This window comes from Mirounga angustirostris, unplaced genomic scaffold (assembly GCF_029215605.1).
Source record: "Mirounga angustirostris isolate CCGP_5_RB_7025 unplaced genomic scaffold, mMirAng1.0.hap1 SCAF_9, whole genome shotgun sequence".
NCBI lineage: Eukaryota > Metazoa > Chordata > Mammalia > Carnivora > Phocidae > Mirounga > Mirounga angustirostris.
Window position 1 is genome coordinate 58,963,571 of NW_026991717.1, and position 22,612 is coordinate 58,986,182.

A 22,612-nucleotide genomic window follows, 5' to 3' on the forward strand; every position below is an offset into this window, starting at 1 on the left:
TGAGCCTTTGCCACGTCTCCTCCCAAACATTTTCTAGTCACGAATCTGGCAGGAAAGTGGCTCTCAGGTATGTCCATATAAGGTGCCTCGAACTAACCTGCGCACTGGCGGGGTGGCCTGCAGTGTTCTGAAGCATCTGTCATGCACGACGGCCCCACCCCTCACTCAGGACAGGGCAGGCCCTTGGGTCACATTTACCTCTGCACCCACCTCAGGGAGCCTGGCAATTGGGCTCCCCCATCAACAGCTGGAGATAGATGCCAACTGTTCCCAGTGCCCTCCAGGCGGCGGAGAAGGGGAGGAAAGTCTTGCACTGGGGAGCCATGTCTTTTACTGCCTGTCTGTGGAGTGAGGGGTCACTGACTGCCAACAACTTGAAGACAGCCAGACATGCCTTATGCATCATGGCCCCCAAGGGCCCCGGCACAAAGCCAGGACACAGCCGGTGCCCAAGACATGTCATTGGTCGACTGATCACACACAGGCCCATCGCCCCCTGAGTTTCGGGGTTCTCTTTGCCCCTTGCCACAAGGCAGCTGGTACCTCTGACAGTGGAGCAGGGGGGAGGCCGGCTCCAGCTGCAACTTAGGGCAAAGCAAGAGAAAGGGGCGCCTGTTCCTCTCCCGTCCCACCCCTTCCTCACCCCTGATGCCAGGGGCATCCTGGTGGGAAGATGGCGAGGCAGCTCGGCCCGGGTACCAGGTCGGCTTTCCCCAGAAGGTCTGGCGTGCTGCAAATGCCCTTCTGCATGCCCCGGCTGTGACTCAGAAGGAAGGAGGAAGCCCGCACCGCTGCGGGACAGCAGTGCGGGCGGCAGGGCAGGAATGCCCCGGGGTGGGAGCTCCTGCTCCCACCCTCCTCAGCCCCGTCCCTCCTGCCCGAGCACAGCTGCCCACTGGCTCCTTGGGCCCTGCTTCCCTTCTCTCCTAAGCGGCGGACAGGATGAGACACGCTCAGACGTTGGGGCAGTGTGCTCGGGGCAAGCCACCAGGCCTCCCATGGGAAAATGTGGAAAGGGGTAATGAGTCTTCATGGCCACGGTGCAGACCTGACGTCACATTTACAAAGCCCCCAGCAGAAGACCCAACACACGGTAGGGCTGGAACCTAGAAGGTATTCTTTCTCCCCTCATTTCATCATACTTGGATCCCTCGACGCCACTCCCCACCCCTGTGTGTTCCCCGCCCTCCCCCACCACCCCCCATTTCCACCAACTTCCCATAAATTCCGGGTGGGTCACTAAGGGGCAAATCAGGTATTGGCAGCTTACCCTTTCCCAGGTCTGGGAGAGAAGAGTAGTAGCCAACTGTGACCCTGAAAAACCACCCCACCTTCGTGACTAACTAAATTAATGGCTGTTGCTTTGTATCAGTGACTCAAAGACAGCAGTTTTCCTCAATAAAGGAAGATAGGGATTTCCCACACACAACTAAAGCATGGTTTCCCGTTCCTCCTGTTGATTTTTTTTTTTTTTTTTTTTTTTACCAAGAGTCCTTTTATGACTCTTCATAAAAGGACTCTTGGTCCTTTTGATCACTGGTCCATATGATCACTTCAGGGGTGGGTCTCCTAACATCTTTCAACGGCCATATACACCTGTTACCTCATTTGAGCCTCACAATGACCCAATAAGGAAGGATGTGAAGCAAGTGAGATAAAACAAATAAGCAAACAAAAACCAGAGATACCGAGATCACCTCACTTTGTCTGGGGGTCACACGGTAAGGTAGTGGAGACACTCAATTCCAGCACTCCTTACCGCCGCCTACCCTGTGCTGATTCCCCAAAGCTGCGCACCAGCCGCCCTCATCCAACTCACATAGATGCCTGACTGGATGGCGGACTCTGCCCCTGTGCACTCGATGCTCACTTCCGGCTTGCACCCCAGCAGATCTTCCACTTTGCTGGCGATTTCCTGAGGGCTCTCCTTGGAGATCTGGAGGACGATATCAGCCCCCACTTCCCTGGCTTTGGACAACCGAGAGGCAGACAGATCTAAAGTGGAACAAAAGTTTCTTTCAAACTGAGGAACTGGATGGTGGATTAGGGAGAAAAAGGTGGAGGGGCAGGTTTTAATAGTAGTGAAGCTCCAGTGTAGTGGGTGGTGCCAATGAGCCCAACACACATACTCTCTACACCCCCCCACACCCCTATACACACCACACAGCCGTGCACTCTCTCTCTCTGAAAGGTAACTGCTCCTCATACATACACTCTCAGATAACTTCGACACACACTCTGATACCTTCTTTGCACACAAAACACATTCACTCGCCTATATCCCTACCCCCCTTCACATACTCTACACAACTCTACACACTTACCCACACCCACACTCTCACAGATACCTTTACACACACACATTCTCTCTCACAGAGTCTTCTCCACACACATCCTCTATACCCTACATGCTTCCACACATACTACACTGACCCACGTATGCTGTCACAGATAAGCTCTCCTCACACATACACACATCTCCCGCCCATACCACCCACCTCACACACAAACACCCTTTTATAAACGTATACATCCCACTAACTCCACATCACACACACACGAGCACCCATTCTGTGCCTCCTGGGTTTGGCCAAATGGACCAAGGGCGAAGCCTCTTCTTAGAACCAAGTGAGCAGTAGGGGCATCTGAGGTCCACACATAAAGAGCCAGGTCCTCTTCTCCAGAGCATCTACCCTCTCCCAGAAGCTTCAAAAGACTCTCCTCCTGAGCCCTGAGGTGGTCATCCCCTGGGTGGGCTTTTCAACCCTGGAACCCAGGGGAAAAAAGGAGGAGCCTCTTTAGAAACCCAGCACCCCAGGAAGGGGAGAGTTCTCATGCCCTTGCTCCAAACTATAAGCCAGCTGTTTCCTCTTCAAGGAGATTTTTTTTTTTAATTTACTATTTACTTTGAGAGAGAGAGAGAGAGCACACAAGCAGGGAGGGGGAGGGGCAAAAGGAGACGGAGAAGCAGGCTTCCCACTGAGCAGGGAGCCCGACTCGGGACTCGATCCCAGGACTCTGAGGAGCGATCATGACCTGAGCCGAAGGCAGCCACTTAACGACTGAGCCACGCAGGCACCCCCTCTTCAAGAAGATTTAAAAAGAAAACCTTCTTACCAGTCACCAGCACTTGAGCTGCACCCATTGCCTTGGCCACGATCAGAGTGACCAGTCCTATCGGCCCTAAATAAAGCAGAAAATGGGAGATGTTTGTGCAATATTAAACACCAGCTCTCCCCCCCTTGTCCAGGCCATGGACAGGAACCATATCTTTTGTGCACCTCTAGCGTCTATCCCAGTGCCTGACACATAGTGAGACCTTAACGGCTGTTCGAATACATAAGTAAATGACTATATGAAGAACTGTTCTCTACACGAAATTTTGCTCCTAGTGCTGAGTTCTATTTAATTCTCTCAGACCTCAGAGCTAGAAATTTGCCATTTACTCTTGGATACTGCTTGGGGTAATGTCAAAGAACCAGAGGGCTCAAGGAAACATATATTTGTTAAGAGAGTAAGATGTCTCAGAAGGTCTGGATACATTGTCCTGTTCTCTCTTTGACCCCTACCTTCTTACTGTCCATCACATCTCCCCAAGGAGAGACACATCCTTTACAGGTGCCCTCTAAGAACTATCTTGGAGGGTGTCATTAAGTGAACTGGCTCCCTGGGTTGACCCAGCTTCTCAAGCAGCTCTAAGTTGTTCAGGTGCCTAAAAAATCAGCCCAGAGACCACCTGCTTCCCACAGAATCTGCATGCTAGATGACACAGTTTTAATACACAAAAAACCAGACCCACAAAATGAAGCTATGCAGATTATCTTTGAGGATTGGCTTTTTGACAGTGCCTTTGAAAATAATTTTGTGAGTTTCCCCCAAAATCAAAACACTGGAACATACTTGAAATGATCAACAGAGGTGATTAGCTAAACAAACTATAGTGGGGTACCACATAGCTCTTAAAAATCGTGTCATAACTCTCTTATCTAGTGTCATGGAAATATGTTCATAATATATTGATTTTTGTCTTTATAAAAGATAAAATAAAGCGTGTTTAGCATGATCTCATTTTAGAAAAACCTGAAAGAGTCTACATCAAAATATTTACAGTGGTTCTCTCAGGCTGATAGGTGATGGAGCTATGGGTGAATCTCTCTGCGTGTATGTACACGTGTGGGGTGTGTGACTTCTTTTTCTATGTCAAAAAGGCATTACTTATGTGGCTTTAACATAGTTATGTCACTTGAACACTACACTGTGTTAGCTCATTGAGGCAAGTCTGTTCTATACCCATCACCTCTCTTAGAAAGCCCTGTAGTCACTTATTTGGCCCTGTCAAAATCAGTCCTGAAAAATGTATGAGGACTAACTCAAAATGGATTAAAGACTTGAACATCAAGACCTAAAACCATAAAACTCCTAGAAGAAAACAGACCATAAGCTCCTTGACATCAGCCTCGACATGATTTTTTGGATTTAAGCCCAAAGGCAAACGCTTTCTAATAAAAGCAGAAATAAACACGTGGGACCACATCAAACTAAAAAGCTTCTGCACAGCCGAGAAAACCATCAACAAAATGAAACAGTCAACCGACCAAATGAAAAAAAATATTTGCAAATCATATCTGATAAGAGGTTAATATCCAAAAAATATATAAAGAACTCCTACAACTCAATAGAAAAAAACCAAGCAATCTAATTTTAAAAATGGCCAAGGATCTATAGACATTTTCTTTTTTTTTTTAAAGTAATCTCTACACCCAATGTGCATGCTCTACTGACTGAGTCAGCCAGGCACGCTTAAGCAGACACCTATCCAAAGCAGACATGCAGATGGCCAACAGATACATGGAAAGGTGCTCGACATCACTAATCATCAGGGAAATACAAATCAAAACCACAATGAGATATCACCTCACACTTGTCAGAATGGCTACTCTTAAAAAGACACAAAGACACGAAATAACAAGTGTTGCAGAGGATGTGGAGAAAAGGGAACCCTCATGCACTCTTGGTAGGAATGTAAATTTCCAACCACTATGGGAAACAACATGGAGAGTCCTCACAAAATTAAAAATAGAACTACCACATGATCCAAATAATTCCACTTTTGAGGATTTGAAGAAAATGAAAAACACTATCTCAAAAAGATATATGCACCCCATGTTCATTGCACCATTCCTTACAAGAGCCAAGATATGGAAACAACCTAAGTGTCCACCCATGGATGAAGATACAAAGAAAATGTGGTATATATGTACACAGTGGACTATCATTCAGCCATAAAAAGAAATCTTGCCATTTGTGACATGCATGGACTTTGAGGGCATTATGCTAAGTGCGGTAAGTGAGACAGACAAAGACAAATACCGTATGATCTCACAAACATGTGGAATTTAAAAAAACAAAATGAAGCCACAAAGCTCACAGATACAGAGTACAGATTGGTTGCCCAAGGGGGGTGGTGAGAGATGAGTGAAATAGGGGGAAGAGGGTCAAAAGGTACAAACTTCCAGTTATAAAATAAATAAATCACGGGGATATAATGTACAGTGTGGTGATTATAATTAATGATACCACATTGCATATTTGACAGTTGCTAAGAGAGTAGATCTTAAAAAGTTCTTATTGCAGGAAAAAAACACTTTGTAACTATGTATAGTGACAGATGATAACTGGACTTATTACGGTGATCATTTTGTCATATATATGAATATCAAATCATTACATTGTACATCTGAAACTAGTGTAATGTTATATGTTAATTATACCTAAAAAAAGTGTATGAGGAACACCAGATCACATCCGTAAGGAGCATGAGCATGCTGTCTGTGTCCCTAGCATTAGACACCTAGAATGTTTCAGTCTGAGGCTGCTAAGGTTTGTTCGGGTGGCTGGAAGCAGGGAAGGAAAGAAGGCAGCCACCCGCGACCCCAACAAGCAAGAGTGCTGGCCCACAGTGAGCCGGACTCCATTCCTTCCACTGGCCATGACACCTTATTCCTGGATGGACCGGGAGAACACTTCTCTGGTATGGTTTAAGAGTTCCAAAAGTTGCCCTTCCCTTTACTACCAAAAATATGTCCCTCGTTTCCTGCCGAGTTAAAAAATAATTCCAAATTGCATTCTTTAAATGACCAAAAGGGTTATGTTGCCTGGGAAATAACCTGAGTTACTATTATGTCTGCAGACGGTTTATTTAGGCAAGTGTTGGTCACTGAGGGAAAGGGACATGTAACCCTCCCCCGCCTAGAAAGAGTCTAGGACCAATTTCAGCCATTGGAGGGGGAATGAGATGAGCAGAGGGATCTCCACATTCCCCTTTAATGAATTCTGTCATCTGTTTCTTACCAGCTCCACACACAAAGACCTTGTTCCCCAGGGTGATTCCAGCTCGCCGGCAGGCATGGATCCCCACAGACAGGGGTTCAATCAGGGCCCCTTCTTCAAAGGTGACATTATCAGGAAGCCTGGGGTGTCATTCAACACACTCAGTTAGTCCCTCTGGGTTAATAATAACAAGAGCTAATATTTATTGAGCATTTATTTATGTGCTAAGCAGTTTACATATATTCACTCACACAATCGTTGGAAGAGTTCCGGGGTGGGTACTAATATTCCCATTTTACAGACAAGGAAACAAAGCCTTGGGAGAATTAAATGACTTTGGTTCAAAACTAGTAAGAGGCTTGAAGGATTTGAAATGGAAACCAGATACGCCTGATTCCAGAGCCCAGGCCACACTGCCCTGCTCTGAAAATGGTTTTCTTTGGACAAATCACTTCGGTGAATGTGAACACATTATGTTTTCTTTAACATGTTGTCCAAGACAAGGTATGGTGTGGCTGTCATTAATAAATAATGAGAAGTTCATCTAACAAGAGGTTAATATAACCACATGCCAGCATTTCATCTGCTTCTCAAACTTAACATACAGCCTTTCTGGTTTCACCTCAGCAAACAATCCCAACTATCAGCAGCTTTGCAGAACAGTGATTTAGAAGCTGGTGTCACTCTGTTGTCCCTGTATGGTATGTTCCAGAAGAACCACATTTGATGGCTGCAGCTGCCTGGCTGTCCCTGGACCGGTCATGATGGGAAAAGGACCTGTCTTCCAGGCAGATGATTAAATGTTGTGTCACCTTCACCACCGGGTTCTTGGTTTTCACTGTGTCCACTTGACCCTATTACCCGTCCCACTGATGATGACAGCAAACATTTGCATAAGGCTTTACAGATTAGAGGGCTTTTTCATCCATTATCTCATTTGATCCTCACCATGACCTTGTCAGGAAGGAAGGGCTTTATTTTTACTTTTATGCTACAGAAGAGGAAACTGAAGCCCAATGACATTCAGAGACTTGCCCAAGGTTACAAGGCTAATGAGTAGAAAAGCAAGACTTGAAGCCAGGTCTCCTCCTTCCACATCCCGCCTGCCCCATATTAGCTACCTCCTAGCACAAGTGCCTCTGTGGATATCTCATTTCTGCCTGGTCCTCACTGTCCAGTATTTTTATTCAGTGCCCCAAACCTCCACATGCTAGAACATAAAATTCCTCAAGGTGGCAGCCAAGCCAAGTGCTCATTCCCATGATGTGTCACAGAATAATGAGGCCCGAAGTCGGCCTGCCTGCTGCTCTGCCTTCTCCCCGCCCCCCCCACCCTTCTGCTTTTCTCCCACAATCCTCCCACTTCAGTCCTCTCCTGCTCAGATTGCCACCATCACCCCTTCTACCCACATCACCCACCCCATCAACTCTATAAAAGGGACAAAAGTCTGAAATGAAATAATGAAGACTCCCAAATTCTCCCAAGGGACCGCCAACCACTCTCAGACTAGCCTGCCCCTTCACATCTGGGATTCCCCTGAAGCTTGTATGGGCTCTGAGCGGAGGGTGGCCTTTGGTCAGGACTGGTGCGTTCCTCTCACCTTCGCTCTGATTTCCCCTTGGCAGGAGAACACCCAGGAAAAATGGGATTGGGATGGGGATGATGGAAGATTGTGATGGAGAGATTATGCTACTGACGAGGCAGAAGCACCAGGCAGAGTCCCAGGCCCAGCGCCTTTGCCACTGATCTTTGGAGAGTCACCGGGTCCTCCTTCCCTGACCTTATTCGGTGAGGAGAGAGGGAGGATGAGAGCACCCTAAGTTTCTTCTCAGCTCCAATCAATCATGACTGTCCCCTCCTCAGCCCTCCCATTAACATCGCCAACAGAACACACCCTCCCCCACCACACCCTACAAATCCCATCCTCCCAACCCCAGTGCAAGGCTTCCTTTCAGACCTAACCTGTACCTATCCCCCAGACACAAGGCCATGGCTATGCCACAGCATGGCCCCATTTACTGAGCACCTACTATGTGCCAGGCCTCGTGCTGAATACTTGAAATGCTTTTCTCATTGAATTCTGTCAATAATTCTATGCATTTCAACATATAAGTGCTATTATCATCTCCATTTTCCAGGCAAAGACGTTAGGTTACAAAGTTTAACTCGCTGAAGGTCACACAGTTGGTAGAAGGCAGAGACCAGTGGCTAGTCTTCAACTTTACCATTTTGCTTTTCTGCCTCTCATGACAACCTTGTTTGGTGCCTCAACTTGGAAAGGGCCCAGACAAAGCGAGCTGGTTCAGGAACCACTTGCTGAAAGGTGGACTCCACCCAGGTAACCTGCTTTCTCCTAGAGCAGTTAGGTGTTGACTTACACCCATCACGAGGTCTGGCCTGTGACTCTCTCAAGGCTTCCAGGGGGCACTAGAAAACTCAGATCTGTCAGACTGCCCCTGTGACTGGCACCTGGCCTCCTTCAGGCAAGCCCCATCCTGGCCAACAGAGCCACAGCTGGGGCCGGGCCGGGATGGAGGAAAACACACCTGTCAGAAGGCCAGAAAGAAAGGGGCACTCAGCACCCACGGCTCCATGGGCTGGGACCTGTGCAGAAGGGGCAACACTTGGCTTCTGCTGGATACGAGTTCTCCTTCCAAAACCATACGGAGAGTTGGGATAGGGTAGTGAGCACAGGGCGGGAACTTAAGACTCACGGCTGCCCCAGCTTGCCTCCTGGCTCTGCTGTGTGCCCAATTAGCCTCCTCCGTCCGGCCTCTGCACCCCTGCACAAAACTGCTACACTGGTGCCCACCTCACCGCTGTTCTTATGAAGGTTAAGTCAGATAGAGCCTGCAAAGCACTGATGAGCACAAGGCCAGGCACGGAGTACTGACAATTGGGACTGCACATGCATTGCCTTATTGGGTCTTCAGCTGACTAAATGAGACCGAAGCAGCGGAAGGGGACGTCACTCACTAGGAGGGAGGGGATCCAGGGTCCCAGAGCTCACACGCTGGCTCCAGGCCACGCTTCCTCAGTAAACCCCAGTGGCTGTTGTTACTGGTGTTGTGACCAGTTCTCTTTCCTGGGAGCTGCCTTGGAAACCAGCAATAGAGGACAAACCACAGCAGGTTATCTGCAGGATAGCTGGAGGGGAGCGAGTGAGTTCGGCAACAATTTTCTACTGTTGTCCTAGGTGAGGGGAGCTTCAACTCCAAGACTAAACCAAGTACTGTGAGTCAGTCTCAGCCCTGGGCAAGCTACCTTCCCTCAATGCCGCCAAGAAGGGCCTGTCGAGGGGATGCTTCATGTCTGGAATTATGAGCTAAAAAGAACAAAGAAATCACCACAGGAAACTAGAAGAAAGAACCGCAACCAAATGGAGTGGGGAGAGGTCCCAGGTGGCCGGGCCGGGCCTCGGGCACTAACTTGTAGCAGAAGTCAGCGTTGTGCTTATAAAACCGGCAGAGGTTCCCGTCATCAGGGGGCGTGGCACAGAAGAAGATGGATGGCGACAGATTGTACCGGCCAATCTTGCAGAATTCATCCATTTCTCGCAGAGCGCCAGGCTCGATGGCAACACGATCCCCTGAAGAGGAAAACGCGAGCAGGGGCAGAGCTTCTGTGAAGGGACACGAGCTCCTGGGCAGGTGCCAACAGGGGACTCTGGCCCAGTGAGCCACCCCCCTACCTGGGATCCAGGGCGCCCCAGACAAGCCCAACCCGTTAGAGCTGCCACAGAAAACTCGGGATGCAGCACAGACTCACACTCTGGGAGAGTGACCAGCATACTTCTCCACAGACTGGTTTGGCCTGCCGTTCACCCACTCATGGAACAAGCCAACCCCCTCTCCCCTCAGCTCCACAACCACTTCCCAGCTTGGGAAACAGAGAACCAGCCCCAAATCCAAGGCAAGCCAGGACCCATCTCAAGCTGCTGTGTGGGGTTCGCAGACTTTTTTTCCTTCACCTGCTTTGAAAATATGGGGCAACGCCTTTACAAACACAAGAGCCACAATTATGGCATGTCTTATGTTCAGTCTGGTTGTATTTAGACAGTAACTAGGAATTGACGGATCCATGGGTTAACAGACTGGCTCGGGCAAATGACCCACAGAGGCCTGAGATTCCAGTGAAGAATAGCATTCAGGCTTGTGAACTAGCGTCCTTCCCCTCTGTCTCACTGCGCCAGCTTGGAAACCCAGCCTTAGAAGTGCTCTTCTATCTTTCCATTATGGAAATTTTCCAACATGCATCAAAGTTGAAAGAACTGTACAGAAAATACCCAGACTTCCTCCGCTTTGATTCTTCAATTACTATGGGGCTAATTCGCTTCATCACATATTTACCCATCCATCCCACCTATCCGTTTCTCCTCTGTCCATCGCCCCATCTTCTTTCCTGATGCATTTCCAAGTAGGATGTAGCCATTAGTATACGCCACGCTTAAATACCTCAGCCTGCATATCGTTAACCAGAGTTCAATACTTGTCTCTGGTTCTTTTTTAAGGTAAAATTTAGGTATTGATAAAATGCACAATCTTACATGGATCACTAGATGAATTTTTTTTTAAAAGATTTTATTTATTTCGGGGCGCCTGGGTGGCTCAGTTGGTTAAGCAGCTGCCTTCGGCTCAGGTCATGATCCCAGGGTCCTGGGATCGAGCCCCGCATCAGGTTCCCTGCTTGGCGGGGAGCCTGCTTCTCCCTCTCCCTCTGCCTGCCTCTCTGCCTACTTGTTCTCTCTCTCTATCTCTCTGTCAAATAAATAAATAAAATCTTTAAAAAAAAAAAAGATTTTATTTATTTGACAGAGAGAGAGACAGCGAGAGAGGGAACACAAGCAGGGGGAGTGGAAGAGGGAGAAGCAGGCTTCCCGCAGAGCAGGGAGCCCGATGTGGGCCTCGATCCCAGGACCCTGGGATCACGACCCGAGCCGAAGGCAGACGCTTAACGACTGAGCCACCCAGGCGCCCCTAGATGAATTTTGATAAATGCACTCACCTGTGTAATATGAACCCCTATCATGATACAGGACATTACTACTACCTTGGAAATTCCTTCCTTTGTGTCCCTTCCCAGTCAATCCTCACCCCCTATCCCCAGAGGGGTGTGCGAGTGGAGCTGGGGCCCTCCTTAGCCTGACGCATGTCACCCGTGGGAGGTTTGCCCTTTACTAAACAGATACATGTTAAGTTATTTTTATGTCTTTTTGTGTTAAAACTACCCACAGAAGAGCGCAGAGTCCTGGTACATAGTGAGCACTCCTTAACAGTAGTGGTGGCAGTGATGATAGTAGTCATGTAAGTAGTATTAACTATTTATATTGTGTTTATTATAACTATCTGAGCTGGTGTTACTGAACAGGAAATTCACACTATAAGATAGAGAGCCAGACTGTATATAAGTTAGGAATTCTTCCATGCCTTAGATTTACTGATTCTTTAAGATTTATGTTAAAACTTGAGAAACAAATGTTAAGAACTACTCAGTGAGTGCTTTTCTTCTTTCTAGACTAGTTGATTAGACCTTTCAGTCCAGATCAGCATATGAAACACTTCAATAAAAATTTTGTGTTCTAGGGACGCCTGGGTGGCTCAGTTGGTAAAGCGTCTGCCTTTGGTTCAGGTCATGGTCCCAGGGTCCTGGGATCAAGTCCCATATCTGGCTCCCTGCTCAGTGGGGAGCCTGCTTCTCCCTCTGCTGCTCCCCTTGCTTGTGCTCTCTCTCTCTGAGAAATAAATAAATAAAATCTTTAAAAAAAGGATCTACAGAAATCCCTGCAACCACCAAAATGTGTTGCTCCACCTGTGTGTGTACCTCTCCGCTTTCTCTGCAGCCCTTGTTCCAAATTACGTTCTACCGTTGACAATGACTTCTTCAAGCTAGCATTCAAGATTCTTCATAATCAGGTGGAGTTTTGTATGCCTCAGTTTTGTCTTCTGATGATTACATTATAGTAATATAATAATAAACTCACAGTTGAAGAGTGCTTTTTCAAGAGGGACTTTTATACAGATTATGCATTTTTAACATCTCCACTAACTCCCCAACACAGAACCTCTACTCTGAACAGCATAGAATTATTAGCACCCCAGATATGTTACACTTGCTTCTGTAATTTTATTACTCTGTTCCTCTTTTTTTTTTAAGATTTTATTTATTTATTTGAGAGAGAGAGAATGAGAGCAAGCACATGAGAGGGGGGAGGGTCAGAGGGAGAAGCAGACTCCCCACTGAGCAGGGAGCCCGATGCGGGACTCGATCCCGGGACTCCAGGATCATGACCTGAGCTGAAGGCAGTCGCTTAACCAACTGAGCCACCCAGGCGCCCTACTCTGTTCCTCTTAACCAGAATATTCGCTTCTGACCTCTTCACTAACTCAAATACAAAACCGTTCTCAGGCCTCCAGCTGCTGGACAGCCCAGGGGTTCTGAGCACTTGCTTTAGAGTCAGAAAGACCAAGGTCGGTACCCCAGCTTGAGATTCGCTAGTCTGTGACCCTGGGCAGTCACCATGTTTCGCTTTCTTCATTTGCTAAGGAAGAAAATAATGCCTACCTCAGAGTTGTTTCAACAGTGAAATACATAATTATACATGCAAATATTTAACATGGAGACTAACAAATAGTAAATCAATGAGTCTTAGCTGCCTTATTATTGTTAAATGTCCAGCTCAAAGACCTGTCTCTTCCATGAGCCTTCTTTAAACACCTCTGCCCACAACAAATGCCCTTTCCTTGAACTGCCAGAGCCTATTCTTTTTCACACCTGATAGCTCGCTATGGTCTTATTCTCTAATTACTGGTTTTTATGTATGTCCTGACGTCTGATCTCCCCAACTAGATCAAAGTATCCAGGGATTGGATCTTCTCATTTTTCTGTATCTAAGCACTTATCATAACTTAAATTTAAAGAACCCCACTCTGTTATGACTAATATTAAGAGAGCTCGTCCCACAGGTAAGAACCAATCAGTGGCTATTGGAAACTATGAATCTTCCTCTTTGGGATAAGTCCACAAAACCTCAGGGGCGGCCTCGACTTCCATTCAGGATGAATGGAGGGTCTGACAATGTTCCTAAGGGAAACACAAGTCCAGCTTCTTCAGGGCTGGGTCGTTCCTCTCCGTGCAGCTGCGCTCAGAGAGCCTTATAACTGACACAGAATGGCGTCTCCCGCCAAACCTCTCCTTGTCTCGAATAATCTGATGACCTCTCCGGGCTGTACAGTGTTCTCCTCAGCAAAGGAAGGATAAAGTCAATGGCTGGCCGTGTCACACAGCTGGGATTTAATTCACTGTGTTGCGTAACATCGCAGGCTGCCACAGCTGAGATTCCTCCCTCCAAGAGAATGAAGTAAGCAAATCTAGAAAAGTATTGGTGGTTTTCCAGTCATCCAGTAAGATCAAAGACTGTATCCAAGACCCTGTTTCTCAGCAGGTGGAGGCAGTTTGTGGTTCCTATGCCTGGAACATTTGCCCTACCCCTTGACCTGGCTTACCCCTCCACTGCCTTCAGATGTCGCATTAATTGTTCCTCCCTCAGAAGAGCCAGGGATCTGGTTAGAAGACACTGATCACATCGCTATTCTCTGTTGCCCTCAACACAACGGTAATTAAGTAACTGTTTGTGTGTCCCAGACCTGTCTTCCTCCATGGAAGGTTACAGTCCGTGTGTGTAGAAATGGAGACTGTCCTGCTCACTGCTGTAAACCCCCCCAGGTTTAATAGAGGGCCCGGCCCCAAGAAAGTACACACAAATATTCATTTATGTTGAGGAATAAATAAATCAGTTAGGTGAAGGGTTTTGCTGACCTGGTTTTAGGTGCTTGACCAGTGATCCCACTTGTACGACTGTCCCTGAAGCTTCATGGCCCAGCACCATTGGCTTTTCCACAACAAAATCCCCAATTCGACCATGCTGCCAGTAGTGGACATCGGAGCCGCAGATCCCGACGGAATGCATCTTCAGCAGCACTTCTGATAAGAGGAAGGAGAGAACAAGTGAGGGGAGGAACGACCCCTCGGCAGTCTGAGGCGCCACCATGCTTCCCCTCAGGACAGGAAAATCAACCCTCTGGCTTGGTTTCAAAGGCCAGGTACAATATTTAGACCACAGAGGAAAACAAGCTAACCAGCAACACCAATTAAGGCTTGTAAGCCAAGAAAGCTTCCATAGAGCAAAATAGTTGCCTTTGAGGGTTAATGCTATGTGTCAACTCAGCTAGGCTATGGTGCTCAGTTGTTTGGTCAAACAGTAGCTGTCGGGGCACCTGGGTGGATCTGTCGGTTAAGAGTCTGCCGTCGGCTCAGGTCATGATCCCAGGGTCCTGGGATCGAGGCCCGTGTCGGGCTCCCTGCTCAGCCTGCTTCTCCCTTTCCCTCTGCCCCTCCCCCTGCTCATGCTCGCTCGCTCTCTCTCAAATAAAGCAGATTACTCTGCCTAATGTGGGTGGGCCCCATCCAATCAGTTGAAGGCCCTAGGAGAAAAGACTGAGGTTTCCTGAAGAAGGAATCCTCCAAGATTGAAGCATCAACTTTTATCTAATTTCCAGCTTGCTGGTCAGCCCTATGAATTTCAGACTTGCCAGTCCTCACAATCACATGAGCCAATTCCTTAAAATAAATCTCCCCCAGCCCTCTCTCTATAGACATATATAATAAACCTATATATAAATAAATCCATGTAACAAATCTTTCTCCTCTCTTTCTAGGTTCCGTCTCTCTGGAGAACTCACACACTGCATAAACAAGATATTATTAATAGGAAAAAATGTATCAGCCATCTAAGGGAAAAACTGTTTTCTAGGAGATAACTGATTCCACACAATTAATATGCTATGCCTGATTCTTATCTATCATGAGAGAAAGCCTGGCAAAATCTAGGCTTAGCAACACTTTGTGAACTCTCTTGTTCTTCATGCCTGTTGTTTTGTTTAAAGGTGTAGCTTTAATTTAAACCATCCAAAGGTTTCAAAGGGTATTTCCCCTTCACAGGTTTGAATAAGTGAGATTTGTTGGTATTGTTGTTGTCAGTTTTCCAAGTTAAAAATAATGACGCTACTGAGCCCCTTTGCTAAAGTAAGTGCTAAAGGATTACTGGCCTAGTCTGACTAAGGTGACCATGTTGCAAGTATCTCCCTGAGAAAAAGCTCTGCCTTAGAAAGACGAAGAGACCTAAAACTCTGCTGTGCATTCAAGTGTCTTACACCCTGCCCTTGCCACAAATCACCAGCCATCCACCCCAGGTGTGGCTCTGTAGAACCTTCTCTGTCCTTGGCCTTGGTGACAGAGTAAGAAATGGCAGGGTATGGCAGGGTGAAGACTGAGATCAAGGTAGAGGAAATTATCTGAGTTTCCTTTCTTAAAAGTTACCAATTTGTAATAAGAGATTAAGTTTGACTTGCTAGGATGCTAGCTGAAATTTACCATGATTTCCCCTTCCAAATTCAAGGGCAGCAAGAGACAAGAAAGTAAGAGCAGAATGCTGCATCAGAGAGAGAAACAGTACCAGGGTCCTTTGAGTCCAAGACAGCCCTTGTTTGGCTACTTCTAGAATCAATACCAACTTTTCAGGACACAGTGAGGGGCCTCTTTCACTTCTCTGAACATGATATCTTGGTGAAAATGTTTAAGCCCTAAATATACATTACGTGTTGAACACTGATAGAAACAGCTATTGTGTTTATGCTTATCACTATAAATCAATAAGCTACCTGACCTTTGAGTAACAAAGCTCTGGAGGCTCCAGGAAAGCTGCCTTCAATCTGAAGTTCGCACAGAAGCTACAGTTCTGGGGTGAGGTGGGAAGCACATCCCCAACTCACCAAGGACAGAGAGGAGACCCGAGTGGCTGGGTATGGGAGCAGTTATCTATAGACACTCTTCCCCTTGCTCTCAGCCTCACTTCAGAGTCCTGCAAATTATGAAGTGGGACTCCAGGGATGGGAGGGATTGGAAAACTGTCAGCAGGTATCTGCCCCAGCCAACAGGGGGCATGACTTCCCCAGGTACACACACCACTCCAGGAAATGTGCTTGTCAGCTGGGCCTTACAGGCTTGCCCAGTGAGAGGCCAGAGCACTGGAACAAAGGTGGCAGGAAGCCTGCCCCAGAGCACTCACCCACTGTCTGTGCCTGGTTGATCAGGACTGTGGGGCCGCACTCCATGCGGCCCCTCCCATCCTCACTGGACAGAAGGTCCCAGTCTTCCTATAGTGACCCTCTCTTTCTGATTCAGAAATTAAGCTCTGTAGACTCACTCATTTTCAAAGCTCCGGTTAGGGTTAGGGCGGGATTTGGCCACCCGAATAGCAGCTATGGTAGATAGAGTAACCCAACTCTAGGTTAGGTCAAATGAGGAACAACTCTGCCTTTGGTCCAGAAAGATATTTTATGTCAAAAACTCTGGGACAAGTCAGCAGTCTGATATGGTAAGTCTTCTGCTGACTCCATCACTGTTTATTTCATGTGGCAGTCAAGTTGAATCTATCCCGTCGTGTCGTGGATAACAGACGAGGTGGACAGCCTAACAGAAAGATAGTTTTTAATTGGAGGCAAAGTCATAAACAGTAGGAAAAGTGGGGTAAGTGAGCAATGCCCAGTGGGGTAAGTGAGCAATGTCTTCAGGGTAAGTAATAAGAAACAATAAAATGTAAGTCGAGTATCCCAAGGACCTACCATTTGGGCCTGGTTCAGGGATAGGATAGTTCTCCTAGAGGAAATAAAAATAGAAAAATCATTTAGCATGCATAATAACTTTCCCTTACAAATATTTTCAATTGTTTAGTCAACGTGGAGTTCCATTCAAGTATTTCTTCTTAGAATGAACATAGGCTCAGGCCATATCGCAGCTGGGTGGATGCCTGAGGGGGCCCACTAAATCGTGCTGCCTCTGATTCCTGACTTCACCCCACCCTACCTCCCGGTGCCATTTGCCCTAGACTGATGAAAAAGGGTACTAAATGCTCCCCTAGGCAGAAAGGACGTTTGGACTGCCTTCCATATCAGATCCTTCCCTTCTCAAAAACCACATTCTTAAGATACAGATTTGTTTGGTCTGGGAAACTCTTACAGGGAGAAGGGTGAAGGTATCTGGTAGTTGCATGTGAGGGCTTTGGCCTCTAGACAAGGTTGGAGAGAGTGCGTGCTGCCACTCTTCCCTTGACATCAGCACACGGACGGACCAGCGCTCAGCCCTCTCTTCTGAGACCTCCCATGTGGAGCTGTAGAGGCCCTTTGGGAACACAGAGGACCTGCATTTTGGCCACTCTCTGGGTTCAAAAGGCAATCTGAGCTATTCTGGCATTCATGGCTAGTATTATTATTAACTAACTCTTCTTCCCATTGCCAACGAGCTGAGCAATTCATGGCGATCAGAAGGAAGGGCAGTGAGTGGCCAGATCCGAGGGTTCATTTTATGAATTCTTTGAAGGCAGCCAAGAAGAGGGAGGAAGGTGAACCGTTCACTGTACCAACTACATTACCAGACATGTTCTGGCTTTAAACACATCATGGCACATGGCCCACAGTATGCAGACGAGAAACCCGAGGCTTTGAAGTGAAATAAGCTGGTCAAAGTCATACCGCCACAGAGTAGTTAAGCCAAGACTAAACCTGATTCCCCGGCCTGCCTCACTGCACCACACTGCACCCCAAGGGTGGAATATGCCTTTTCTCCTTCCAGGGTGATGCAAGGAGCAGGCAGACAGGTGAGGAGAAGGTTGGGGCTGGGGCCCACACAGAGCGCTCTGGGAGGCACACTGTTCCAAGCTTGCCTCCTTCAGAAAGCCTCCCCCAGATGCTTTAACACGTAGCAGTAAATGACACACATGTTAGCTTTTTTGCTAACAAAATAACCCTGATGCCAACGACCATGGCTTCAGTCTCTTCAGTGACCAGGCACAGTGCACTGCCTCAAACATGGGGGAGCATGCACTTGCTACACACCCAGTCTCCATAAGAGACCCCAAGGAAGGTCTGCGGTTCTCGCTCCCCTCAGATTACTGGCCTTTCTGTTGAAGTAGCTTGATGCTAATTTGACCTGCTTGTCCCCAGTGGAACAAAGCCCAGAGTGACAATGCTAATGCTGATTAGCAAACACTGACCAGCTTTTTTCTACCAGGTCCTGGGCTAAGTGCTGTATGTCCATCGCCTCGGTTCATCCTCATGATGACCCTATGTGATACCTTCTATTATTATCCCGTTTTCCACATGATGAAACTGAAGGACAGGGAGATGTAGTGATCTGCCCATCGTAGCACTAAGGTCACTGGTGGAGTTATATCCAAAGCAGCTTGAGGTGGGGAAAAGGTGCTCAAGGCAGTTTTTCATCTGTTAGTAATTTATTTTTTTATTTTTTTTAAAGATTTTATTTATTTATTTGAGAGAGAGAGAATGAGAGAGAGCACATGAGAGGGGGGAGGGGCAGAGGGAGAAGCAGACTCCCTGCCGAGCAGGGAGCCTGATGCGGGACTCGATCGCGGGACTCGATCCTGGGACTCCAGGATCATGACCTGAGCCGAAGGCAGTCGCTTAACCAACTGAGCCACCCAGGCGCCCCATCTGTTAATAATTTAAACTGGCTACACGTGAAAGGAAGGAAGGAGGGGGTCTGGGGGAGGGAATCCATCTAGAAATGGACAATTCAGGACAGCCGGCTGTCACCAAAACCCTTCTCAAAGTTGCTGGTCCCATCTCTGACATTACCCAACATCAGGGATTGCTGTATAAAGTTATGTTTCTCTTAAACTGGGTGAAATTTTAAACTGCAGTTTAGTTGAAACTGAAGACTGAGGCCTTTATTTCAAACATGGAACAGAACGCTGTCCTTCCCAGTAAAGGCTCTAGTAGGCAGCTCCATTTAGGGGTGGAGAAGGGGTAAGAATCAAGCTCAAATCAACAGCTGGGCACACCAAGTAGGCCCTGGGTCACTAGCGATTACTACTGTAAACATTTGCGGGAGGGGACAGAGCGGGCCAACTTTGGCCCTACCTCCCCTCCAAAGCCGCAGTGACATTCCTAGACACTAGAGGGTGCTATGCAGACAGCCTGGCTTTTCCTTAGTGGCTGACTGCACATTATGGAGAACTTAAATACCTCTCCCTGCAAACCAACTTCTCCTTTTCGTTATTTCTTGCTGTCTCTAACCACCCTTACAACTCAGCTCGGCTCCTGACTCCGCTCTCTGCAGGAGACATGCCGCAGAAGCACAGGACCGTGTTAAGATCAGCCCTTAAGTCTGTAAATGTTATCCTAAGCATGGCTGTGGAGATGATGTTTTAGAAAGTTATCGCAGCATGGTTACTAAAAAAACACCTTGCTTTTCTTTGTAGCTCCTTGGAATGACGCTGGCCACAGTCCTCTGTTTACTTAATCTCCTTTTCCGTCTCAGATTTCGGTGATGATATTCTTTCATGCACCCTATTCTTCATCTACCAGTTTCTTAGCTCCCCTGAGATCCCTAGCTTTCACTTTTACCCCCACAGCCCTTTCATCCCCAAAGTTTTGTCATCAGGCATAGTCATGGTTTCCTGAACAGGACTTCTTACCTTTCTGTGATTGACAGTAACAAAGGGATAAAGGGGAGTGGAGGTAACTATTCTTTCCTGTAGTTACATCGGGTTTCCAGCCTTTTTCACTTCCAGTCAGAAATACATCACATACATATGCGCCCCCCAACCCCGTCCATCCCCTCCGGGTCTCACCCCACCTCCCTGAATCAATCATGGAAATACTTCAGGAAGAACTCTCTGTGGGAGCTTGGAATCATCCCAGGTGCCTCTTGCCTCCTAAATATGTTTTGTCTTTAGCTGGAAATGGTACTTAAGGTGGTACCTTGGGCCATTTCATGAAATTACTCAGTTTTCATCATACCTCCCATAGGTACAGGAGGTACACATTATTAAACTTGTTTATTTTTCTCTTGTTAATCTTCTATTACAAGGGGTCTGAGCCAAGAACCTAGAAGCACAGGGAGAAAATTATTTCTCCTCCTCTACATCACAAAACAAAAATCTGACTATACCCCATCCCGAACTCAGTGTTCAGCCCCCTGGAAACGGGGGCTGTGTTATTCCTTTCTTCTCCCTGGCCAGATGCTGGTGCCTGAAATGTGGCAGAGCTGTGAGGAATAAGGCAAATAGGGTGCCCGGGGCAGGGGGGGCTCAGTCAGTTGAGCGTCTGCTTTCGGCTCAGGTCATGATCCCAAGGTCCTGGAATTGAGCCCCTCATTGGGCTCCCTGCTCAGCGGGGAGTCTGTTTCTCCCTCTACCCTTCCCCACTGCTCATGATCTCTCTCTTTCTCTCAAATAAATAGATAAAATATTTTTTTTTTAAAAAGGAGTAAGGCAGATAAAGTGTACTCAATGTGGTCGATGGCCTACTACTGATATGTGATGCAATATGTACAGAAACTGAGCATTTAGAAATATTTACCACATTTTGACATTGCTGCAATATCAAAATACAGCAATACAAACATATTGGCTCATGGCTGAAAATATAAATAAGACTGCGTTTCATCTGGGATAGTTTGTGAAGCACTTCATCAAAGCACCCAGCAGATGTCCATAATATAGTATGCACTCAACATGTTAATTCTCTCCGTTTCCCTTACCTTTCAAGTGAAACCTAGAGCATTAAAAAAAACAAAGCCCCCTCCAGCCCCCGCCCCCCCACCAAAAACAGCTTCTGTGGAGAAAAACTCATCTGACTGTTTTATATCCCAACTTCATGAACTAGTAACTCAGATAGAATTCATTTCCCAATCAAAAGGAACTTCTGGATTTCTCAAAACTGACCAAAGAGGCACAAAGTAATTAAACTGGTAAATACAGATGAATACAAGATTATTGCCTGGGCCCACATTTATTATAATTCAGTTAAGAATTGTCCATATAGGGGCACCTGGGTGGCTCAGTCGGTCATCTGACTCTATTTCGGCTCAGGTCATGATCTCAGGGTGGTGGTGATGAGGGAACAGAAGGCAAGCTGAGGATGAAGCATAAGGTGACACCCCACAACCAACCCCCCCCCCCACACACACATTCCTAGGTGGGATATGTGTGACATTCGTCCAGGAAACTTTCAACTATCTTTGCTAAGGGGAAAACTACCTTAGCTTAACAATAGCAAGACCTCCAGTATCCTGAGGGTCTTCTTTAGCATATGAAAGTCCTTTTGGACACCTCCCTTTTTCCTTACTTCCCCCAACTCCCAAGTTTATAATCAGCCATTCCTCACAACCCCAGTGCAGTAGCTCTTTCTGCCCACGGTCCTGTCCCAGTTGCTTTAATAAAATCACCCTTTTTGCACCAAAGACGTCTCAAGAATTCTTTCTTGGCCCTTGGCTCCAGGCCTCACCAACATTCCAAAACTACATCGGTGGGATCAAGTTCTGCACAGAGCTCCACGCTCAGCAGTCTGCTTCTCTCCCTCTCTCTCTCTGCCTTAGCCCTGCTCACGCATGCACTCTCTCAAATAAATCTTTAAAAAAAAAATGCCCACATATCACAAAAGAAAAAAAAAAATGCCCATGTATTTGAAGATCTTGGTCTTTATCTCTTTTTATGCTGAGATGGTTTTTGGTTTTGTTTTTAATTTAAGTAATCTGTACACCCAACATGGGGCTTGAACTCATGACCCTGAGATCCAGAGACCTGTACTCTTCTGAGCCAGCCAGGCACCCCTATGCTGAGAAGGTTTAAATGTCTGATTCTCCTAGGCCCTAGCCTCCTGTCATTAGCTGTGCTGGACCTTTTACAGACACCGTCACATTGTAAGGGCTGATTGAGGGCAGGCTGCTCCAAGATGGGCCATTTTGGCATGTGGATTATTTTGAGGTGAAGGCAATCAAGGTCCTACAAGCTCAGGAGAAACTTTTGCCCCACCCTTAACTACAAAGAAGAATCTAAATTGGGGGGTCTTGACCACAGATAAATTTTATCTGAGTAATCCATCTATGTGGGAGGGGAAATATTTATTTACCAAACATTTCCTCTTTTTGATCTTCCTGCAAATTGCATTCATTCCCTTTGAAGTCCCAAGCCTCTAACTCCTTTTCCTTAGTTCAGAATGACACAGAGGCCTCATTTTGCCTGTCTTTGGCATTTCCATGTATGTGTGGATTCTCTGTACATATAAACTATAAAATTTGATTTTCTCCTGTTAATGGGTCTCATGTCAATTTGATTCTTGGTCCAGCTAGAACCTTTGAGGGGACAGGAATTCTTGTTCCCTGACACCATCTAGCCCTCACACAACCCAGAGATGAGAACTCCTGC

General features: G+C 46.9%; 1 protein-coding gene across 2 annotated transcripts in view; it reads right to left on the reverse strand.

Moving 5' to 3' along the window:
* The window catches only part of SORD (sorbitol dehydrogenase), a 30,382-nt gene that overhangs the window by 3,815 nt on the left and 3,955 nt on the right, over positions 1-22,612 (reverse strand). The window contains exons 2-7 of one of the 2 annotated variants that reach the window (XM_064570526.1): positions 17,010-17,043; positions 14,146-14,310; positions 9,760-9,952; positions 6,352-6,470; positions 3,118-3,183; positions 1,820-1,995 (exon numbers count right to left, since the gene is read on the reverse strand). In XM_064570526.1, the coding sequence (XP_064426596.1) occupies positions 1,820-1,995; positions 3,118-3,183; positions 6,352-6,470; positions 9,760-9,952; positions 14,146-14,310; positions 17,010-17,043 (753 nt within the window). The remainder of the gene's footprint in view (positions 1-1,819; positions 1,996-3,117; positions 3,184-6,351; positions 6,471-9,759; positions 9,953-14,145; positions 14,311-17,009; positions 17,044-22,612) is intronic. The other variant, XM_045900162.3, reaches the window with a different exon arrangement.